The sequence below is a fragment of the Prunus avium genome, chromosome 1 (genome assembly GCF_965620075.1).
Source record: "Prunus avium chromosome 1, drPruAviu1.hap1.1, whole genome shotgun sequence".
Taxonomy (NCBI): Eukaryota; Viridiplantae; Streptophyta; class Magnoliopsida; order Rosales; family Rosaceae; genus Prunus; species Prunus avium.
In genome coordinates, this window is record NC_142284.1 from 12,464,762 (window position 1) to 12,484,812 (window position 20,051).

General features: G+C 39.9%; 1 protein-coding gene and 1 non-coding gene across 2 annotated transcripts; both read left to right on the plus strand.

Moving 5' to 3' along the window:
• The first annotated feature begins 5,882 nt into the window (after positions 1–5,882).
• On the plus strand, positions 5,883–5,989 carry LOC148297339 (small nucleolar RNA R71). The gene has a single exon (XR_015833313.1). It is a non-coding gene; the product is annotated as a small nucleolar RNA R71 (small nucleolar RNA).
• Positions 5,990–12,878: 6,889 nt separating this feature from the next.
• Positions 12,879–18,507, plus strand: LOC148297340 (uncharacterized). The gene has a single exon (XM_088254237.1). It carries the CDS (start codon positions 13,161–13,163, stop codon positions 18,495–18,497), a length of 5,337 nt encoding a protein of 1,778 aa, XP_088110363.1. The 5' UTR covers positions 12,879–13,160; the 3' UTR covers positions 18,498–18,507.
• The last annotated feature ends 1,544 nt before the right edge of the window (positions 18,508–20,051 follow it).

The following is a 20,051-nucleotide window of genomic DNA, read 5'->3' on the forward strand; positions in this document are numbered from 1 at the left end:
TTTAAACATTCATCACAATCTCATCATATATGTCCGGAAAGTGACTTAAGAACAAAAAAGACTCAAAACAGAAAAGAAAACAAAATAAAAGAAAGTAAGAATTTAAGTGAAACGAAAAAGACTTGCTATCCCTTCCCAAACTTAGAAACAAACATTGTCCTCAATGTTAAAGAATTCAGGCACCAACAACGTTATAACAAGAATTAAAGGGAATAAAGCAAGTAAATACAAGAACAAACACGAAAAACAACTACAACACGGTTGCAAAAACAAAAACAAAAACGAAACCAAACAGAAACAAATAAAACAGTAAGCCCTAACAACAGTCTTACACATGCAGAAATCCAACCCAATGAAACGCACAAACCAAATGAAAGCCCAACCCAAACGAAAGCCCAAAAGCGAAGAAAGTAAATAAAACAAAGAAACCAAGTCAGAAGCACAAAGAGCGAGGACTCAGTAAAATAGAAAAAGTGGGCCCTGAAGTCTCGACACCTGTGAGTCACGGGAAACAAAGTGAGAGACGTGTCGACAAGCAGAGGTCTCTCTCACGGTCCCAAGCCAGAATTATTGGCTTCATAGGAAGGCGTGACGACTTTCGTTTCTCAAAAGCGCTGAAAGGAGAAACTGTAATTAAAGGGGTTGGGGACCAGGTGAGGTGACCTAAGGGGATAGGCCGTAAGGGCCGCGCAAAACGCAGAAGCGCCGTGTCTAGGGTTACGTAGAAACTAACTCTATAAAAGAAGAAGAGAAAGAGTTGGGGAAAAACACACAAACGCAGAAACACACAACAGAGAAAAGAAAGAACAAAAGAAAAGAAAGTTCAAATGGCTTCTTCCTACCCATTCTCGCTGGACCTCAACCTAGCTCCACCGACTCAGACTCGGGGCCAAGCAGTGGCACCAGTGTGGATGCCTTACTTTGCCTCTGCACGGGGGCACGTGACAGTGAATGACTCGATACTGCTGGACAACGATGTTGCCCTTGGAGTTGCTAGAAATCTAGTAACTCCCAAGGATATACGGGTGCTGGGATCAAGGGATGACAACCGGGTCGTGAGCGATGCTCTGGCACTAAGCGTGCAAAGCTCGGCAACAGTCGCAAGTGTGGGTCATCGCCTAATTGCGAAGTCCCATGAGGTGGAGGTGCTAAGAGGTCAGTTGGCGGCGGAGCGAAGTATGGTGGAGGAGTGCCAGAGTATTATTAAAAGTTTAAAAAGGGAAAGGGCAAGGATAGTGGAGGTGAATCGACACCAGCTAGAGGCGTTGCGGGAAGAGAACAAAAATCTCTCAAAGATGGTAAGTGTTTACGCTCATGACATGAGAAAGCAGCTGGAGGACCTGGACCAACCGGGTAAACGCAAGAAAACAGATCGCGAGAGTAGGTACGCTCAAGCTAAGAGTGCGATCTTTGGGAGCTCGAGTGATGAGCCCCAAGAGGCTGTGCATGAAGCCCCGGAAGAGGATAGCCATAAGGCTAAACTCAAAGGTCCAATGGTCGAGACACCGAGCACTGTGAAAGAATAATTTCTAATGTATTAGTGGTGTGCCTGGTTGTCTTTGCCCTTTCCGTGTATTTGTTTTTTTTTTTTTTTTAAAAAATTTTAAATTTCTCGTTTCCGGAAATAAAAGAAAAGAAAGTTGCAAAAGACAAAGAAGAAAAACAAAACGCACTTCCCCAAACCGGAATAAAAGGAATGCGACAAACGAAAAAGACACAAATCACACTTCCCCAACTGAAATAAAACAAAAACGACAAACTAAAAAGAAATCAAAACATAATGCACCAGAAAACAGGGAGGAAAAGAAAGCAAAGCGAAAGTAGAAATGCTTCCCCTTTTAACCGGACGCAACCGCAAATTGCGCAGGAAATGCAAAGTGGTGTCGGCTCCCTTATGAGCATATGGCTATTTAAACCACTTCTCGGTTGAAAGAAGGAGCATCCTGCATTTCAACCTGCAAACTCAAGAAAAACCATCAAAAAGCCCAGACAGAAAAATCAATGGCATCCCCAGATATGCTTGTTGATGACCTTAACCTTGAGTTGTCCCTTGCACCACCAAATGGCCAGACACGGGCTCCTCCAAACCATATCTTCCCAAACTCCTCATACCACCATGGCTCGGCCTCAAACTTCTCTGAGGTGGTGCCGCGTAGGGCAGTAATGCCGGAGGGCATGACTGTCAGCAGACTTACAGTTGCAGATCATCTGCATGTGGCGCAGAGGTCTGACCAGATGGCAGTGGATGAGTCCCACAACCTAACCGTGCTCAACGCGGTCTCGGCCACAAATTTGGGCATGCGCCTACTGGCGAGAACACGGGAGTGCGGGGCACTGAGTGAGGAAGTGGCGGCCCTGAAAGCTATGGTGGCGGACCTGCAGAAGCGGCTCTACAGCGCCAACCAGCATGTAGAGATGCTGCAGAAAAGGAACGAAGATCATGTAGAGCTGCTGCAGATTCTACAAGCAAGAACAGACAGAGGCAATTAGCAGAAGCCTCTGGGGGCGCAGAATGCAACAATGAACATGTGATTAGGAATTTACTGTACGCATTTTCACTAGTATGTATGTAATCACATGTTATGAAATAGAAGAAGCATTCACGCCCAATTCTGATTGTGCATTAATGAATTGAAAACACTTCCCAAACTTATAATATGCCACAATTATACCCAAAAAAATTAACCACAATTATGCACAAATATGCCACAATTCAAAAGAAAAACAAGTTAGAAACAAGAAAAAAAATAATAAGAAAAACAATTAGAGTTAGAAAATCAAAGAGGAAGAACAAGAAAAAAACGAAACGAAACTTTACCTTGGATGGCTTGGAACCCTAACTGCAAATCTCTCAAGAATTGATGAAATACTTGAGGGAAAAATGTGAGAAGAGACAAGAGGGAAAAGAAGAAAAACAGAGGCGGTTGTAGAAAAATAAAATAAAATAAAAAAAACGCAACGAGCGACCGGTCGTTCTGAAACAGATTCAAAATAAGAGAATTGCGCGAAGAGCGACCGGTCGTTGTGAAAAGCGACCGGTCGTTTCTTCACAGATTCAATTTTTATTTATTTATTATTATTTTTTAAAACACCAAATGAGCGACCGGTCGCAAGGCAAAAGCGACCGGTCGTTTTTATACAGAATCAAATCTTCAGCAATTCGCGCAGAGCGACCGGTCGCGATGGAAGAACGACCGGTCGTTTTTTTTTTTTTTTTTTTTTTTTTTTTTTTAGGGACTTACCTTCCCAACTCAGTGTTGCATCCCAGCAGGTACATCAATGAAGTGGAGCACTTCATCGTCTTGTGTTGGTCTTCAGGAGCGATGGCAATTTGGTTGTATCCTGAATAGCCATCCAAGAAGCAGTAGTAACTGTGACCTGCAAGACGTTCAAGCATTTGGTCAATAAATGGTAATGGAAAATGATCTTTTCGGGTGGCGGTATTTAATTTTCTATAATCAATACAAACACGCCATCCCGTTTTGACACGAGAAGGAATAAGTTCATTTTCCTCATTTCTTACAACAGTTATTCCTGACTTTTTAGGAACCACTTGGACCGGGCTTACCCACTTGCTATCGGAAATAGGATAAATTATACCCACATCCAATAGCTTCAGAATTTCTTTTCGGACTACCTCTGTCATGATTGGGTTTAACCTGCGTTGAGCATCCTTTGTGGGTTTGGAATCAATTTCCAATAAAATTCTATGCATGCATCTTGTTGGGCTTATGCCCTTGATGTCCGCAATACTCCAACCAATTGCTCTCTTGTGTTCTCTTAACACTTGCATCAACTTCTGTTCATTTTCCACATTGAGATTGCTAGCAATAATCACGGGCAATGTCTCTGTTTTACCTAAATAAACATACTTCAAGTGGGATGGCAATGGTTTGAGCTCTAACTCGGGTGCCCTGTCAAGAGAAGGAACAAGCTTTTCAGTATTGACTGGCAAAGGTATAAAATTTGGAGTGTACTTACGTGGTATGGCTGGACATGCATCAAGGAATTTCACAGCCTCAAGTAACTCATTATCAACAATTTCAGCAACTTGAGGATTTTGTGTCAACACCTTTTCTAATGAATCTGTACCATGAGTACTATTAAATGTATTTTGCACAATATGACACAATGTATCAATACGAAAACATTCATGTTCATCATTGGGGAGTTTGAAGGCATCATATACTTTGAACTTTATTGTTTCCCCTTGAACTGTCATTGTCAATGTTCCTTGTCGAACATTGATCACAGTATCTGCAGTGGCCATGAAAGGGCGGCCAAGAATCAATGGAAGATCCGCACCCGGAATAGGAGCTTCTTCCATTTCTAGCACCAAAAAGTCAGCTGGTAAAATGAGATCATTTACTTTCACAAGTACATCTTCCAAAATTCCTCTTGGATATCTCACTGATCGGTCCGCCAATTGAATGCTGACAGAAGTTGGTTTAAGATCACCTAAGTTAAGGGCTTCAAAAACAGAATAAGGCATCAGATTAATTGAAGCACCAAAATCAAGTAAAGCTTTGTCAAACAATTTATCTCCAATAATGCAAGGAATTGTAAAACTTCCTGGATCTTTTAATTTGGGAGGGAGCTTCCTTTGCAAAACAGCAGAAGCTTCTTCCGTTAGTGCAACCGTTTCATGATCTTGGAATCTCCTCTTGTTGGTACAAAGGTCCTTCAAGAACTTTGCATAACTCGGAATTTGCTTGATTGCATCCAGGAGAGGAATATTGACTTGCACTTTTCTGAAGGTTTCCAATATTTCCTTGGCTTGTTGAATTTTTTTAGAACTCATAAGCCTGTGAGGAAAAGGAGCACGTAAGATTTCTTCGTCAGTAGGTTCACGACTTACCTTCTCCTTTCTTGCCCTTCTTGCAAGTTCATGCTTTGGGATCCACTCGGATGAAGAAGCTGCTTGCTTATCTCTCTCTTTGTTGCTTTCATCCTTTTCTTTAGGCTCAGCCACTTGTTCAACCTGCATGTCATCAACATTGTGAATCAAATCTTTAGAACCATTTATTTCACCAATTACCTTACCAGTTCTCAAGGTAACTGCTTGAACATGCTCACGCCCAGTTGGATTAATCTCTGGTTGGCTAGGCATCATACCAGGTTCCCTTTGACTCAAAGCTTGAGCAATTTGTCCCACTTGATTTTCTAGATTGGCAATGGCCTTATCCGTTTTCTGCATGTGGGTGTCATTCCTCTGCATGTAGCTTTTTGTCTCAGTGATGAAACTATCTGTGTTTCTAGCCATGGAAGCAACAAGTTCTTCCAAAGATTTTCCTGTAGATTGTGGTTGAGGTGGTGGTTGTGGTGGATTGTAGTAGTGCATTTGACCATGAGGTGGGCGAGTATGTTGTTGACCTTGAGGTGGGTGAGTTGGCCCTTGAGATGGTTGAGTTGGCCCTTGTTGAACATTCGAATTGTCACTCCACCTGAAATTTGGATGATTTCTCCACCCCGGATTGTATGTTTGTGAGAAAGGATCATTCTTAGGCCACTGATTTCTCTGAAATGAGCCCACTGCATTTGCTTCCTCATGTGCCAAGGGACAATCTTCAGTGTCATGACAAATTGTGGAGCAAAATGCACAAACCTTGGATGATCCCGGTGCCAATTTCTTCACCATGTTGGTTAGGTTTGCAATCTGAGCTTCCATACTAGAAAGGGTACTTACATCATAGGATTCCCCTTTTCTGACTGGTCTTTGCCTTGAATTATATTGGCGAGCATTTGCAGCAACAAGATCAAATATTGCTCGCAATTCTGTTGGAGTCTTGGTCATTATAGTTCCTCCTGCAGCTGCATTCACATTATTTTGGTCCGCTTCAAAAAGTCCTTCATAGAAGTGTTGCATTAGAAGCCAAGCTTGTATGTTATGATGCGGACAAGTGATTAGAAGCTTCTTGAAACGGTCCCAATAATCCTGGAAGCTTTCTCCCGGCCTTTGCAGAATTCCTGTAATCTGACTTCGGAGTTCATTTGTCCTTTGTGCTGGGAAAAAATGTTGCAAGAACTTTGAAGCAAGATCCGTCCATGTTGTGATGGAATTTGGAGGTAGATAGTGAAGCCATTCCTTTGCTGTATCCTTTAAACTAAATGAGAAAAGTCTCATTCTTATCTCATCACTACTCATGCCTTCGATCTTTATTGTGGAACACACTTCCTCGAAGTCTAAGATATGTGCATTAGGATTTTCTCCAGGATTTCCCAAGAACTTAGGCAATATGTGTATCATGCCCGATCTCAACTCAAAGTTTTCCAAAGTGCTTGCGGGATATACTATGCAAGATGGTTGTCCAGTTGTTGGCGGTGAAGAGTATTCTTGCATAGTAAGTTCCGCATTTGCAGCTGCTGCCGCCATTGGTGAAGGTGGAGGTGACTCGACTTTTGGTGAGCTTGGTGATGATGAAAATGGCGAGAGTGAAAAAGGCAATGGAGTAGACACAGCTAGTTGGATGTTCCTTTCTCTCAAAGCTTGAGCTTGGATATCTTCTACAGTGCAATCTAATGAAATATCCAAATTCAGAAGGGACATAAGCAAAATGTTCCTGCAATAAGAAGAAAACAAAAACAAACTCAAATAAAATGAAATGACAAACAAAGAAAAAAAATGAAAATAAAATTAAGTACTCTAAATATACTCAAACAAAACATATAAGCAACCGTGCCAGTTCCCCGGCAACGGCGCCAAAAATTGTTGCATTCCTAAGAGGACACAAATTAATGTGCAAACAACCAATTAAAAATACCCGCAAGTGCACGAATCTATTGAAGTATAGATTATGTAAGTACGGGGTCGATCCCACGAAGAACTTGTCGGCTTCCTATAAGTTCTAATTTGAGTACGTAAAGAACACTTAATTGACACACCACAAATGCACAAATGCAAAATGGAAACTAAAAATGAGTAAAGAAGTGTAAAAGAAATGAAACAACACAAGAAAACTAAACAAAAACACAAACAGCATTTTCTATCACCCTTTTATCACCCATTTATCACCTATGAACAGTGCTAAAGCGACCGGTCGTCAGGTAAAAGCGACCGGTCGTTTTTGGGCAGATTCGAAACTCAAAATTTGACTTGAAAAGCGACCGGTCGTCAGGTAAAAGCGACCGGTCGTTTTTGGGCAGATTCGTTTTCTCTGTTTTTCAGTTTCGACCTCTGTCCAGTGTTTTGCCTATAACTTTCCAACCGTACGTCCAAAATTCACGTTCTTTATACGGTTGGATTCAGCACAGAAAATGGAAGAACACAGCGCGGACCAAAAGTCCAAAATAATTACAGAAAGAAATAAAATTCAGTAACAAAGACACGTAACGTGTCAAACACGCAACTCACACACACATTGGGGGGGGTTTTGATTTAGTTCAAGTGATCTATTTCTATTGCATGTAAGTAAATGGACTTCGAATTTAAATGAGAATGGAAGAGATGAATTATCAAGATGTGAAATCAAAATGTAACAAACACTAGGGTTTCGGAATCCACCCTAAACAATTCTACCCAAGTTCATGAATACTCAAGTGATGAACTCTAAACGTGTTGATGAAGATGTTCGCAATCAAGACCATGGGTCGTGGCTCAAGACGCATTGATTCTCTCTAATATACGTAAAGTGCATGGTTCGTGCTACAATACTTGTGCCCTCCTCATAACCGAACCTAGGTATGGTTCGTACTTCGATTCAATTACAAGGAGAACCCATTAAGTTCAAAGAGAATATGAACATCACAAGAATCCTAATAGCATGATGTTTACATTAGGTATTCAAGAAACCAATTCACATGGATGATTCTTACTTCATCCATTTATTGCTTAGGATAACATGAGGATACACATAATCCCAACAATCTCAAGAAGCATGCTTTCAAAGGTGATCAATCAAAGAAGAACATACATCAAGGATAGATTAATTTGGTGAATTGGAATTCATCAACAATATCTAGAAATTCATACACTCAAGCATCAAAACAATAAGGTATTCATGTTTAGGGCTTCAACCTAAGCCCTAGCTATGGAGTTTAGTTCCTCATAATCATTTCAAACACAAATTCGAAATAAAACTAGAAAGAAGTTACAGCTTTTGTGAAGGTGGAAGCTCAAGGTCTTCAATGGTGGAAATCTCTTCCACTTCTTGCTTGGATGACTTTGTCTTCCTCCTCTAGCTCTCTAGCTCCCCGCTTTTAGAAAGTCTCTGCAAATTGTAATAAAAACTGAATGAATGATCCGTTGCCTAGCTGCTGCCCCAAAGTCAATTGATTCCTCTCTATGCTCCTCTCTCTCCTCCTTTTCATCATGGCACACTTTTGCCTTTGTTTTCTTGTCTCCTCTCATGATGAAGTTTTGTCCTCACAAATATACTCTCAGAAAATTCCACTTAACTAAAGTGAAATATTGTTACGAAAGGCATGGTAACAAGTAGAAGTAAGATCACACTAAGTGGAGGTGAAAACTGGCCAACTCGGATTTCCAGAGCTGTGGTAACATGCTGGATTGGTTGGATAGGAAATACTTATCCAATGGAGCTCAAATTTGGATATGTTGTAGTCAACATCCATTGGAACAAGTCTTATGAAGATCATCACCTCATCCAAGGACCGGAACATGCTGATCCAAGGCCACGAAGTTGACCTACGAAAATGAACAAAAACAGAATTTATATCAAATAATGCACTTTTAGCTCATTTTCATACAAACCAAAGTAAAACCTATTAAAACACAAAAAAGAAGTAAAAAGCTATAAAATGTCAAGAACTAACTCAAAATAGTGGGTGAATAACATGAAAAATCATGTGTAAAAATGAACCGAACAAGGTCTTCCGAGCAGCCTCCCATATATCAAAAGCAGTATCACCACGTTCGAACAAGGCACGAACTGGTTTAGTCATGGAATTTAGAAGCCATGACTGCACCAGACAATTATCTTCTTCCCATTCGGTATAGTCAGCGGAGTCCTGAGACGGAGCAGGCTTCTTCCCATTGATCCAACTTGCCATACGACGACTAGTAATCGTAATACGCGCACCACGAGACCAAGAGGCATAATTGGAGCCATCCAATTTGTCAGATGTAATCAGGGTAGAGTAATCACGCGAGGGACGTGCCTCATTCGGTGTAGAGGCACTAGTACCAGTCACAACTATGGAATCATCACCCATGATAGATAGCAGCGGAAACAAACACAACACAAAGCAGATACGATAAACACAGCACAGGCACGGGCACAAGAACCCTAAAAAGAAATTAGGGCACAGAGTAGAACACGGCACAAGAACCCTAAAAAGAAATTAGGGCACAGAGTAGAACACGGGTGGGCACAACACACACAGGTCACCAGAAACTAGGCTCTGATACCAAGTCAAACAATATGGTAGAATATTTTCAGATCTATTTCATTCTCCGAAAGGAGGTATTTATAATACAGGTTACAAACCCTAGTAGGGTTTAATTAGGAAATAAGTGGAATTCTAATTACATAATATCTACACAAAGGAAAAATAAATAAAACCCAAATAGAATAGGACTCGCCAACAAAAACGATGTGTTGTCTTGTGTTGTGTATCTATAACAGTAAGAAATTGAAATGAGAGAAGAGGAGTGAAAAAATAAAATCAACACATTGCGTCAAAAAAGAAGAAGAAAATAGAAAGAAACCCAACCTTTGATGAAGTTGTCTTCCAAGGCATGTACTGTTTGCATTTAAAATTTGTTCAAATAGTTATTTTATTTTATTTTTTAAAAAAAGTTTATTTCCTTAACGGGTGAAACGGGTCTTTGAAATTCTCCAATCTACTCCCAAGAAAAATTCTTTGAAATTCTCCAATGGCCTCCCAACCTGCATCTTCCCTTTCCAACGTCTCTTGCCTTGTGTCTATTAAGCATGAATGCGACAATTACACACTTTGGCTGGCTCAATTTCTTCCCGTTTTGCGCAACAATGAACTTATGGGCTATGTCAATGGAACAAAGCTCTGCCCAAGAAAACTTCAAGATGATGGTACAACCATATCAGCTGATTATATTATATGGCAGAAGCAAGATCAGCAACTTCTAAGTTGGATAGTTTCCTTAGTCCCACTGTTTTGGCCACCGTTACAAGGTGTGCAACCTCTTAAGAGGCGTGGCAGTCTTTGGAAAGCCGGTATTCTTCTCAGTCTCGATCTCGAGTGCTCCAATTGAAGCATCAGTTACAAACAACACAGAGGGGTAATTTATCCATTACCGCCTATATTGATAAGATGCGTAACATCGCTGATAAACTTGTCCTCACAGGCAAGCCAGTTGATGATGAAGACTTCATCGACCTTATACTTAATGGTGTTGGTGTTGCGCATTTGAAAGCACTGTCAATTCAATTTTAAGTCGGGAAAAAGCTGTGACACTTGATAATGTAACAACTTTATTACTTAATGCGGAGACTGTTGTATTAATAATTGGCACAAATTAATGTGCTACGCATTCAATTAAAAATACCCCCAAGTGCACGGATCTATTGGGGTATAGATTTGCAAGTACGGGGTTGATCTCATGAGGAACTGTCGACTTACTAAAAGTTCTAGTTTGAGTACATAAAGAACACTTATTTAACACAACAGACAGGTAAATTGCAAATTGGAAGCTAAGAGTGAATAAAGAAAAGTAAAAGAAATGAAACAAAACAAGAAACCAAAGATAAACACAAAATTTCTATCACCCTTTGATCACATTTCTATTACCACTGTATCACCTATTATCACCTGTTTATCACCTGGTGAACAGTGTTAGAAATATGCCCTTGAAGCCAACTAATTATGTAATAGTTAGAGTTAAGGACATCTTTGATAAAGACATATTATGTTATCTATGGGCAAAAAAAGTTGTTTTATACATTAAATCATCCTATATTATCTTTCAATATATAGAACAACCATAGTCCAAGGAATACACAAGTGGATATGAGAGCTATGAAATGAGATTGCATACATGAAGATTTCTCATCATCCCTAAATCCTGAATATGTTTCTGGTCATAGGAATATTGATTGGACGTCAATATTCCGCAAAGACCAGTACACACAGTATCGTCCCTATATGTAGGGAATGACAAGGTCTCAAGTAATTAAGTGTGTAGACACATCTATATGTGTGTAGGTGCTTGTAGAAGAATAAGTACATTGAACACGATCCAACACATGAGTAACAGCATGGAAGTCTTTGCTCACATGTCAAGTTGGAACTCATAAGTTGCAATGTTGCAAACTAATCCTTAGACCTGAGGCATCATAGATGTTTTGTGGCTATGTTGTTAATCTTTGAGGGCACTATACAGTCATGCTGAATTAGGCATAGCTTAGAGGTGCTTATCAGGATTCTCAATAGAGTCATGGAAGCAAATGAATGTACAACAATGAATCTCTACTCTCAGCAAAGGAGAGAGAATACTTCAAGATATGATTGGTCAAATCTTTGCGTAGAGTAGTGGATGAGACTTGAAAGAAGAAGTGATAAGTCCATAAATATACTCATTTATGTACTCTCTTTACTTAGGCTTTGTAGAAGAATTAGACTTAAAAAGGGCTTATTACTTCACTTTTCTGATTTTCAGCTTTTCTGCGCTCTTAGAAGGATTTTAAGGGAAAATCAACTTTTCGGAGGAATTTTAGTGCAAGGTCAATTGGAGATGAAAGCTAACACCTTGAAGTTGAATCTGTGATTTTTCCAGAATTTTCTACCGAGCCAATTGGTACAGTATTACAAGTAAAGTTAGCCCACGTGCAGACAGGACAGTTTCGTACATGTTACGTGAATATGAAGAAACGGAAGCCTTCCCGAATTTTCCAAGTTACGTGCTATATATGGTTGGAAAGATAAGACATTTATCTTTCTAAAATATATTTTTCCTGATTTTTCTAGAAGGCCGAAGATCCCCAAATCGTGTGACAATTGGGCTGAGCTGTATTTCCCTGTGGAGTTAGGAATTGTGATCTTTACTTTCCTATTTGGATTCCTTGTTTACCAAGACTTCTTGGACGACTTTTCAGTAAATTTTAGGGTTTAGGACTTTGATTTAAGTCATATAAAAGGCCAGCCAAGGCCCCATCAAGAGGATTCAGGTCCGAAGGAGATCAACCGCGCAAGAGGAAAAAGCTGCCAGCGAGTTCTTTCTTTTCCTTTCTTCTTTTAATTTTCAGTTCTTATGTATTTATTTTTGAGTTCATCCCAGAACATGAGTAACTAATTTCTTGTTAGTTAGGGCTTAATCTTGAAGCCCTAAACATGATTTCAATTCTATAAACAAGTTTGAATGGATTTTTCAGTTTCTACAAGCGGGATGATTTCGGTTTCTCGATGTTATGTGAATTCTGATATTTTGTTTCTTTGAGTAGCTAACTTTAAAGCATGTATCGGAATTAAATTGTTGTAGACCATAGGTCAATTGCCATATTGAATGTGTTCTTGTTTGCAACGAATAATTGGGTTAAGAACTAGTTATGAGAAATCGATTCTTGAATTCCTAATAACAAATGCCATGTTTTAGGGTTTTTGTGACACTCATATTCTCTTTGATCTTAATGGATTCTTGATTGTTAAATTGAGTAAATGCCATACTGGATTTCAATTAAGAATACACGTATTGATGTAAATGCCATACACTTTACATACACTTAAGAGAGAATCATACAACTCGAGTCAAATGCCATGATCTTGTTGTGAGTGTCGTCATCATATGCTTGCTAGAAATTGATTATCTATTGTTGTTTATGGATTGATTGATTGTTTGGAGGTGGATAGTGAGTCCTAGCTATTGTTCTTGATTGATTTTAAACTAATTTCTCTTAAACTCTAATTTAAATTCTGTTTTGTTTTCTTTTATTTACAAAATCAAATCAAAACCCCCTTGGTGTTGGCGTGTGTGTGGAAGTCCTTGTGATTTCAATCTTTATTTTGTTTTCGTGTTTAATTGTGTTCTAGTTTTCTTTGTGTGACATTGATAAACATCTCTTTAGATTACAATCTCTGTGGGAATGACCCTTGCTTGCTTACTATACTATCATTTGATTTGTGCACTTGCAAGGTTTTAATATTGTTGTTAAAAATTACCAACAAGTTTTTGGCGCCGTTGCCGGGGATTGTTTATCTAATTAAGTTTTGTTTTCAATTTCAGGTATATGCTGGGACGTCGTTCGCAAGGTTACAAGCTTATACCATACGACCCTGAACTAGAGAACACACTTCGTTATCTCCATCGAGATAAAGATACGCAAGCTACACTTCCAATCAAGATGGGAGACGAGTTGGCACTCAACAACCTCACCCGACCTTTGAAGGATTTCACGGTTCCTAAAGCATTGGACCAGCCGTCATGTATTGCGTATCCAGCCACTACAACCACCTTTGAGATCAAGAGTGGCACCATTCACCTTTTGCCACAATTCTATGGCAAGCCTGGGGATGATCCTCACATACATATCAAGGATTTCTTTGCCGTGTGCGCGACTATGCACAATGGAGGGATTAGTGATGAGGCAATCAGATTGCGTTTGTTTCCATTCTCACTTAAGGAACGAGCCAAGGAGTGGCTCTATTCTTTACCTAGTGCATCTATCACTACATGGACAGCATTGGCTTCCAAGTTCCTTGCAAAGTTCTTTCCAGCTCAAAAGACAAACCGTATTAGGAAGGAGATCATGGGAGTGCAGCAACTAGATGGAGAATCATTTCATGAGTATTGGGATCGGTTTCAGAGACTCCTAGCTTCATGCCCTCATCACCAAATTGAAGATTGGCTACTTATGCAATACTTTTATGAGGGATTACTCGATTCAGAGAGGATGATGGTTGATGCTACTAGTGGAGGAGGCTTGATGAACAAGAGTGCTACTGAAGCTAAGGAGATGTTTGAGAACATTGCAGCAAACTCTCAACAATTTAATTATCGGAGAGCTCCCCCAAAGAAAGCAGGTGTTTATGAGGTAAGTGCTAGTGATATTGGTCCTCAAATAGCTAATTTGACTAACCTTGTTAAGCAGTTAATCCCTCAAGCACAAGTGTGTGCTGTGTGTGCTAATCCCGGACATCCTACGGAGTCTTGTCCAAGTTTGTATGGTGATGGAGAAGAGATGGCTCAAGCACACTATATGCAGCAACAAAAGCCAAGAAACGATCCATTTTCTACCACCTATAATCCGGGATGGCGGCAACACCCTAACTTTGGATGGAAGAACAACCAAAACGTGCAAACAACCCCAGTTCAACAAAATCAGTTTGTTCCTCAACAAAATGCACCACCACCACCTCCTAGGCAAGGTAAGTCTTTAGAAGAGTTAGTTAATTCTTTGGCATTAAGCACTCAAGGTTTTATGCAGGAAACAAGGCAAACACATACACAAATGTCTACAGCAATCAAGAGCCTTGAAAACCAAGTTGGACAAATTGCAGCCTCCTTGAGTCAAAGAGAGCCAGGACAGTTTCCAAGCCAAGTAATTCCAAATCCTAATGGAGGCCATGAAACCGCAAAGGCGATTACTCTTCGAAGTGGAAAAGAGGTGGGAAAGGATGACAATGAGGAGAGAAATTCAACCAAAACAGTGGCTGCCCCCTCTCCCAAGCTTACGGTTCCAAGTGACAACTCTAAGGTAAGTTCTCTTGTGGATCATTCGATTACTTCAAAGATTCCTTTTCCTCGTAGGTTTTTGAATTCAAAGAAGGAGCAAGTTTCAAAGGATATCCTAGAGACTTTCCGAAAAGTGCAAGTGAACATTCCCTTGCTCGATGCGATCCAACAAATTCCAAGCTATGCAAAATTCCTCAAAGATCTTTGTACAAATAAAAGGAAGTTCAAGGAGCATGAAACCGTGGCCTTAAGTGAAGAAGTTTCAGCCGTGCTATTGCGTAAATTGCCTCCTAAACTAAAGGATCCAGGGAGTTTTACTATACCTTGTCTCATTGGAAATCAAAGGTTTGAACATGCTTTATTAGACTTAGGTGCTTCAATTAATTTGATGCCTTTTTCTGTTTTTGAATCTTTAAATTTAGGTGAGCTTAAGAAGACTTCCGTGAGCATACAATTGGCTGATCGATCAATCAAGTATCCTAAGGGAGTGTTGGAAGATGTTTTGGTCAAGGTGAATGAGCTAATATTTCCAGCCGACTTTCTAGTGCTCGAGATGGAGGAAGTTCCTATTCCTGGAAAAGACCTTCCATTGATTCTAGGACGTCCATTCATGAGAACAGCAAGGACAAAAATCGATGTGTATGAAGGCACTCTCACAATGGCATTCGATGACGAAACCGTGGAGTTTAAGGTATTAGATGCTTTAAAATATCCTAATGATGATCATGCTTGTTTTTCCATAGATGTACTTGAGCAGGTGGTACAAGAAACGTTTAATGCATCACAAGGAGAGACGCCATTGGAGAGGGCACTCATCCAAAGCCCCAAAACTGTGAATAAAGAAGGGAACACAGCTGTACTTGAAGCCGTGAATATGCTTGAGGCCTTGCCTCCCCAAAGAGGTAAGTCTAACTCTATTTTTGAGCCTCTTCCGTTATCTACTAATACGCTTGTTCCCTCTATTGTGAAAGCACCACAGGTTGAGCTAAAACCCCTTCCAGAGAACTTGAAATATGCATATTTAGGTGATGAAAAGACGCTGCCTGTAATCATTGCTTCTAATTTGAGTGCATCTGAAGAAGACAAACTAATTAGAGTTCTAAGGGAGCACAAGACTGCCCTAGGTTGGACCATTGCAGACATCAAAGGTATAAGCCCTACAAAGTGCATGCATAGGATCCTTTTGGAAGGAGAATCTAAACCTACAAGGGAAGCCCAAAGGAGGCTGAATCCGGTGATGAAAGAAGTTGTTAAGAAGGAAGTTTTGAAGCTTTTGGACGTGGGAATTATATACCCCATTTCGGATAGCAAGTGGGTGAGTCCCGTCCAAGTTGTTCCCAAGAAATCCGGAATTACCGTTGTGAAGAATGAAGACAATGAGTTGGTGCCTCAAAGAATTCAAACGGGTTGGAGAGTATGCATAGATTATAGAAAGCTCAATACCACGACACGTAAGGATCACTTTCCGTTACCATTTATTGATCAAATGCTTGAGCGTCTTGCAGGTCATAGTCATTATTGCTTCTTGGATGGATACTCTGGATACAATCAAATTGCCATTGCTCCGGAAGATCAAGAAAAGACCACCTTCACCTGTCCATTTGGTACGTTTGCTTATAGGCGTATGCCTTTTGGTTTATGTAACGCACCTGCCACTTTTCAACGTTGCATGATGTCAATTTTTTCTGATATGGTGGAGGAGATAATCGAGGTATTTATGGATGATTTTTCTGTTTTTGGTGATTCATTTGATATTTGTCTTCACAACCTTTCTTTAGTGTTGAAAAGGTGTCAGGAATGCAATTTAGTGCTCAACTGGGAGAAGTGCCACTTCATGGTACAGCAGGGTATTGTCTTGGGTCACATTATCTCTTGTCGGGGAATTGAAGTGGACAAGGCAAAAATCGACATTGTGAGAAGCTTGCAGCCCCCCAAAACCGTGAAGGAGATTAGGTCATTCCTAGGACATGCAGGGTTCTATAGGCGTTTCATCAAGGACTTTTCAAAGATATCAAGGCCCCTATGTCGGTTGCTTGGCAAAGATGTGGAATTCGAGTTTAATGAAGAGTGCTTGGCTGCATTTAACAAGCTTAAGGAGCTTTTGACATCTGCCCCTATCATGCAGCCTCCAGATTGGAATTTTCCCTTTGAGTTGATGTGTGACGCCTCGGATTATGCAGTGGGGGCCGTGCTTGGACAAAGAGTGCACAACGTACCACATGCCATCTATTATGCTTCCCGGACTTTGAATGATGCTCAGTTGAATTATTCAACTACGGAAAAGGAGTTGCTTGCTGTTATTTTTGCTTTAGAGAAATTTAGATCATATCTTATTGGCACTAAGGTAATTGTATTCTCTGATCATGCAGCACTTAGGTACCTCCTCCACAAGAAGGACGCCAAGCCGCGACTGATTAGGTGGACTCTCTTGCTTCAAGAATTTGATTTGGTGATTAGAGACAAGAAAGGGAGTGAAAACGTGGTGGCTGACCATTTGAGTAGGCTGGTGCACGGATCCAATGAAGAAGAGGACGTGCTTCCTCTACGTGAAAGTTTCCCCGATGAGCAACTCTTCACCTTCGAAGCCAAGGACCCTTGGTACGCTGACATTATCAATTACAAGGCTTCAAAACTGATTCCAGAGGATCTCACTCGAGCTCAAAAGGATAAGCTTGTGAAAACAAGTAAGTATTATGTTTGGGACGATCCATACTTATGGAAATATTGTCCAGATCAGATTGTTAGAAGGTGCGTGTCCGAATCTGAATTTAATTCTATACTTGCCTTTTGTCATTCATCTGCATGTGGTGGACATTTTGGTACTAAGAAAACAGCCCTTAAAGTATTGCAATGTGGTTTTTATTGGCCTAGCTTGTTCAAAGATGCATATACTTATTGTTCCACATGTGATAGATGTCAAAGAACCGGTAACATTAGCTCTAGGAATCAAATGCCTTTAACGCCTATCCTTATTGTTGAAATATTTGATGTGTGGGGCATTGATTTTATGGGACCATTCCCTTCATCTTATGGCTTTATTTACATCCTTCTTGCTGTTGACTATGTCTCTAAATGGGTGGAAGCAATTCCTACCCGGACTAATGATTCAAAAGTTGTTTTGAGCTTTGTGAAGGACCACATCTTTTCTAGGTTTGGAACACCAAGAGCCATTATCAGCGATGGAGGCAGCCACTTTTGTAATAGGTCATTTGAGGCACTTTTAAAGCGGTATGGAATTACACATAGGGTCTCAACACCTTATCATCCCCAAACAAGTGGACAAGTGGAGATTAGTAACCGAGAAATCAAGCAAATCTTGGAGAAAACCGTGAGCCCTACACGGAAGGATTGGAGCTTGAGACTTAATGATGCATTATGGGCATATAGGACAGCCTACAAAACCCCCATTGGTATGTCTCCTTTTCGTTTGGTTTATGGTAAAGCATGTCACCTTCCGGTTGAACTTGAACATAGAGCATTTTGGGCAATCAAGAAATTCAATTTCGATATGAAAGAGGCTGGAGATGCAAGGCGACTCCAATTGAATGAATTGGATGAGATGAGGAATGATGCCTATGAGAGTGCACGAATTTACAAGGAAAAGACTAAGGCATTTCATGACAAAGCAATTCAAAGGAAGACCTTTGAAATAGGACAGAAAGTCTTGCTCTTCAATTCACGTCTCCGGCTATTCCCAGGTAAGTTACGTTCTAGATGGTACGGTCCTTTTGTTGTTACTAATGTTTTCCCTCATGGTGCAGTTGAGATTGAAAATGACAAGACGGGAAACATATTTAAAGTGAACGGACATCGCTTGAAGCCATACTATGAATCTTTTGAGTTGGGAAAAGAGAGCATGCACATGGATGCACCACCCCCATCTATTGTTTAATCATCTAAAGAACCGCGTCTGGCTGAAGACTTTAAACTTAGCGCTTCTTGGGAGGCAACCCAAGCATTCTTAACTTTTATTTTTAGTTTATGTGTGATTTCTCATATAATTTTCATATTTTTTGTTTTTGTTAAGTTTTGCATCATCAAATAATAGATTTTGTGTTCCAAAGAAAAAAATTCACATTTTTTTTAGCCCTAGAATGTTTGCAGCACATTTCAGATGTGTTACAGAAGTTTTTTTGGTCATTGGTTGAGTTTAAATGCCAGAAAATAGAAAAATAGCTTTTATGTTCTTATTTTGGTCAAAACTAGAATTTCTGCCTAAATTATTTTTTGCTGTTTTTCAGGTCAATCTGATGCCACCAACATGTTTAGAATAGTTATTCTGATGTTTTGGACCAGGTTTGGGGGTCTCCGGTAGCCTACATTATGTTTTAGGACGATTTGAAGCTCAAAAAAGGACCTAAAACACAAAAAAAGGCAGCTGCTGTTTTGCCCAGAATTTGAAGATTTTTCGTCACCAAAGAGGTTTTAGCGACGGTGTTCATCGGATTTTTCGTCACCAAAGAGGTTTTAGCAGCGGTGTTCATCAGATTTTTCGTCGCTAAAAGTCAGATTTCCAGATTTTTATGATTCCATATCCAGCTCAATTTTGTTCCAATTTCATCGCATTCCGAGACTTTTAGGAGCTATTACGGGTCTGTTGACATTCCAAGAAGCAAGTTGTGGGTGTTTAAGTTCGTCACATTGTCCATCCTCTCTCACTTCGACATATTCTATGCTTTGCTCAACCACACCTACACAAACCTGGGAAGTTCTCACACTCTCTCTCTCTCTTTAATTAATTTTGCATGACTTAGTTTTCTTTGTTTTAAACATTGAGGACAATGTTTGTTTTAAGTTGTGGGTGATTGAGTTCTTTGGTTTCATAACGCATGCAGCAGTCCTCTGTCTTTGTTTCCAATTCTGTTCTTGTCTGCTTCTGTTTTTGGAATTTGGCTCGCGTTGCGTTCTTTGTTTTTTCGTTCTGAATCCAACCATATAAAGAACGTGAAGTTTAGCCAAGTATTTTGTGAGATACGTGTAATTCTTTGCGCCTGGGTCAGAACTGCAGTTTGTTTATTGATTTTCAATTCCTTTCAACTTTCGGTTTTTATTTAATTAGTTTTTATTTTGTTGTTTTGTTTTGTTTGTGGTAGTCACTTCCCAATTCTATGATGAGATTGAATTTTATTTGCAATTAACTTTCAAGAAATGTTGAGCATGACAATAATTCTTTACATTATCTTTGTGTTAGCCTTATTTTTGTGATTAGACTTTGGAAATCCTTACGCACACAGCCACATTAATATGATGTTCGATTGGGGAGTTCACATGATTTAAATTCCCAAATAAGGGTGTAGACTTATATAACCCTTATCATGTGAGCTTTTGAGCCTATGCCTTTCTTTCTTGAGTGTTATATACTATTCGATAATTTTCTTGTCTACAAGTCGTTGTGATCTCATTATTCTTTGTTTTGGTCAAGTACTTGAGGATGTTTAAATTGTTT

What these genes read in the sequence shown, in the direction of transcription:
- LOC148297340 (XM_088254237.1), top strand. Translation starts at nt 13,161, where the DNA reads ATGCTGGGACGTCGTTCGCAAGGTTACAAGCTTATACCATACGACCCT.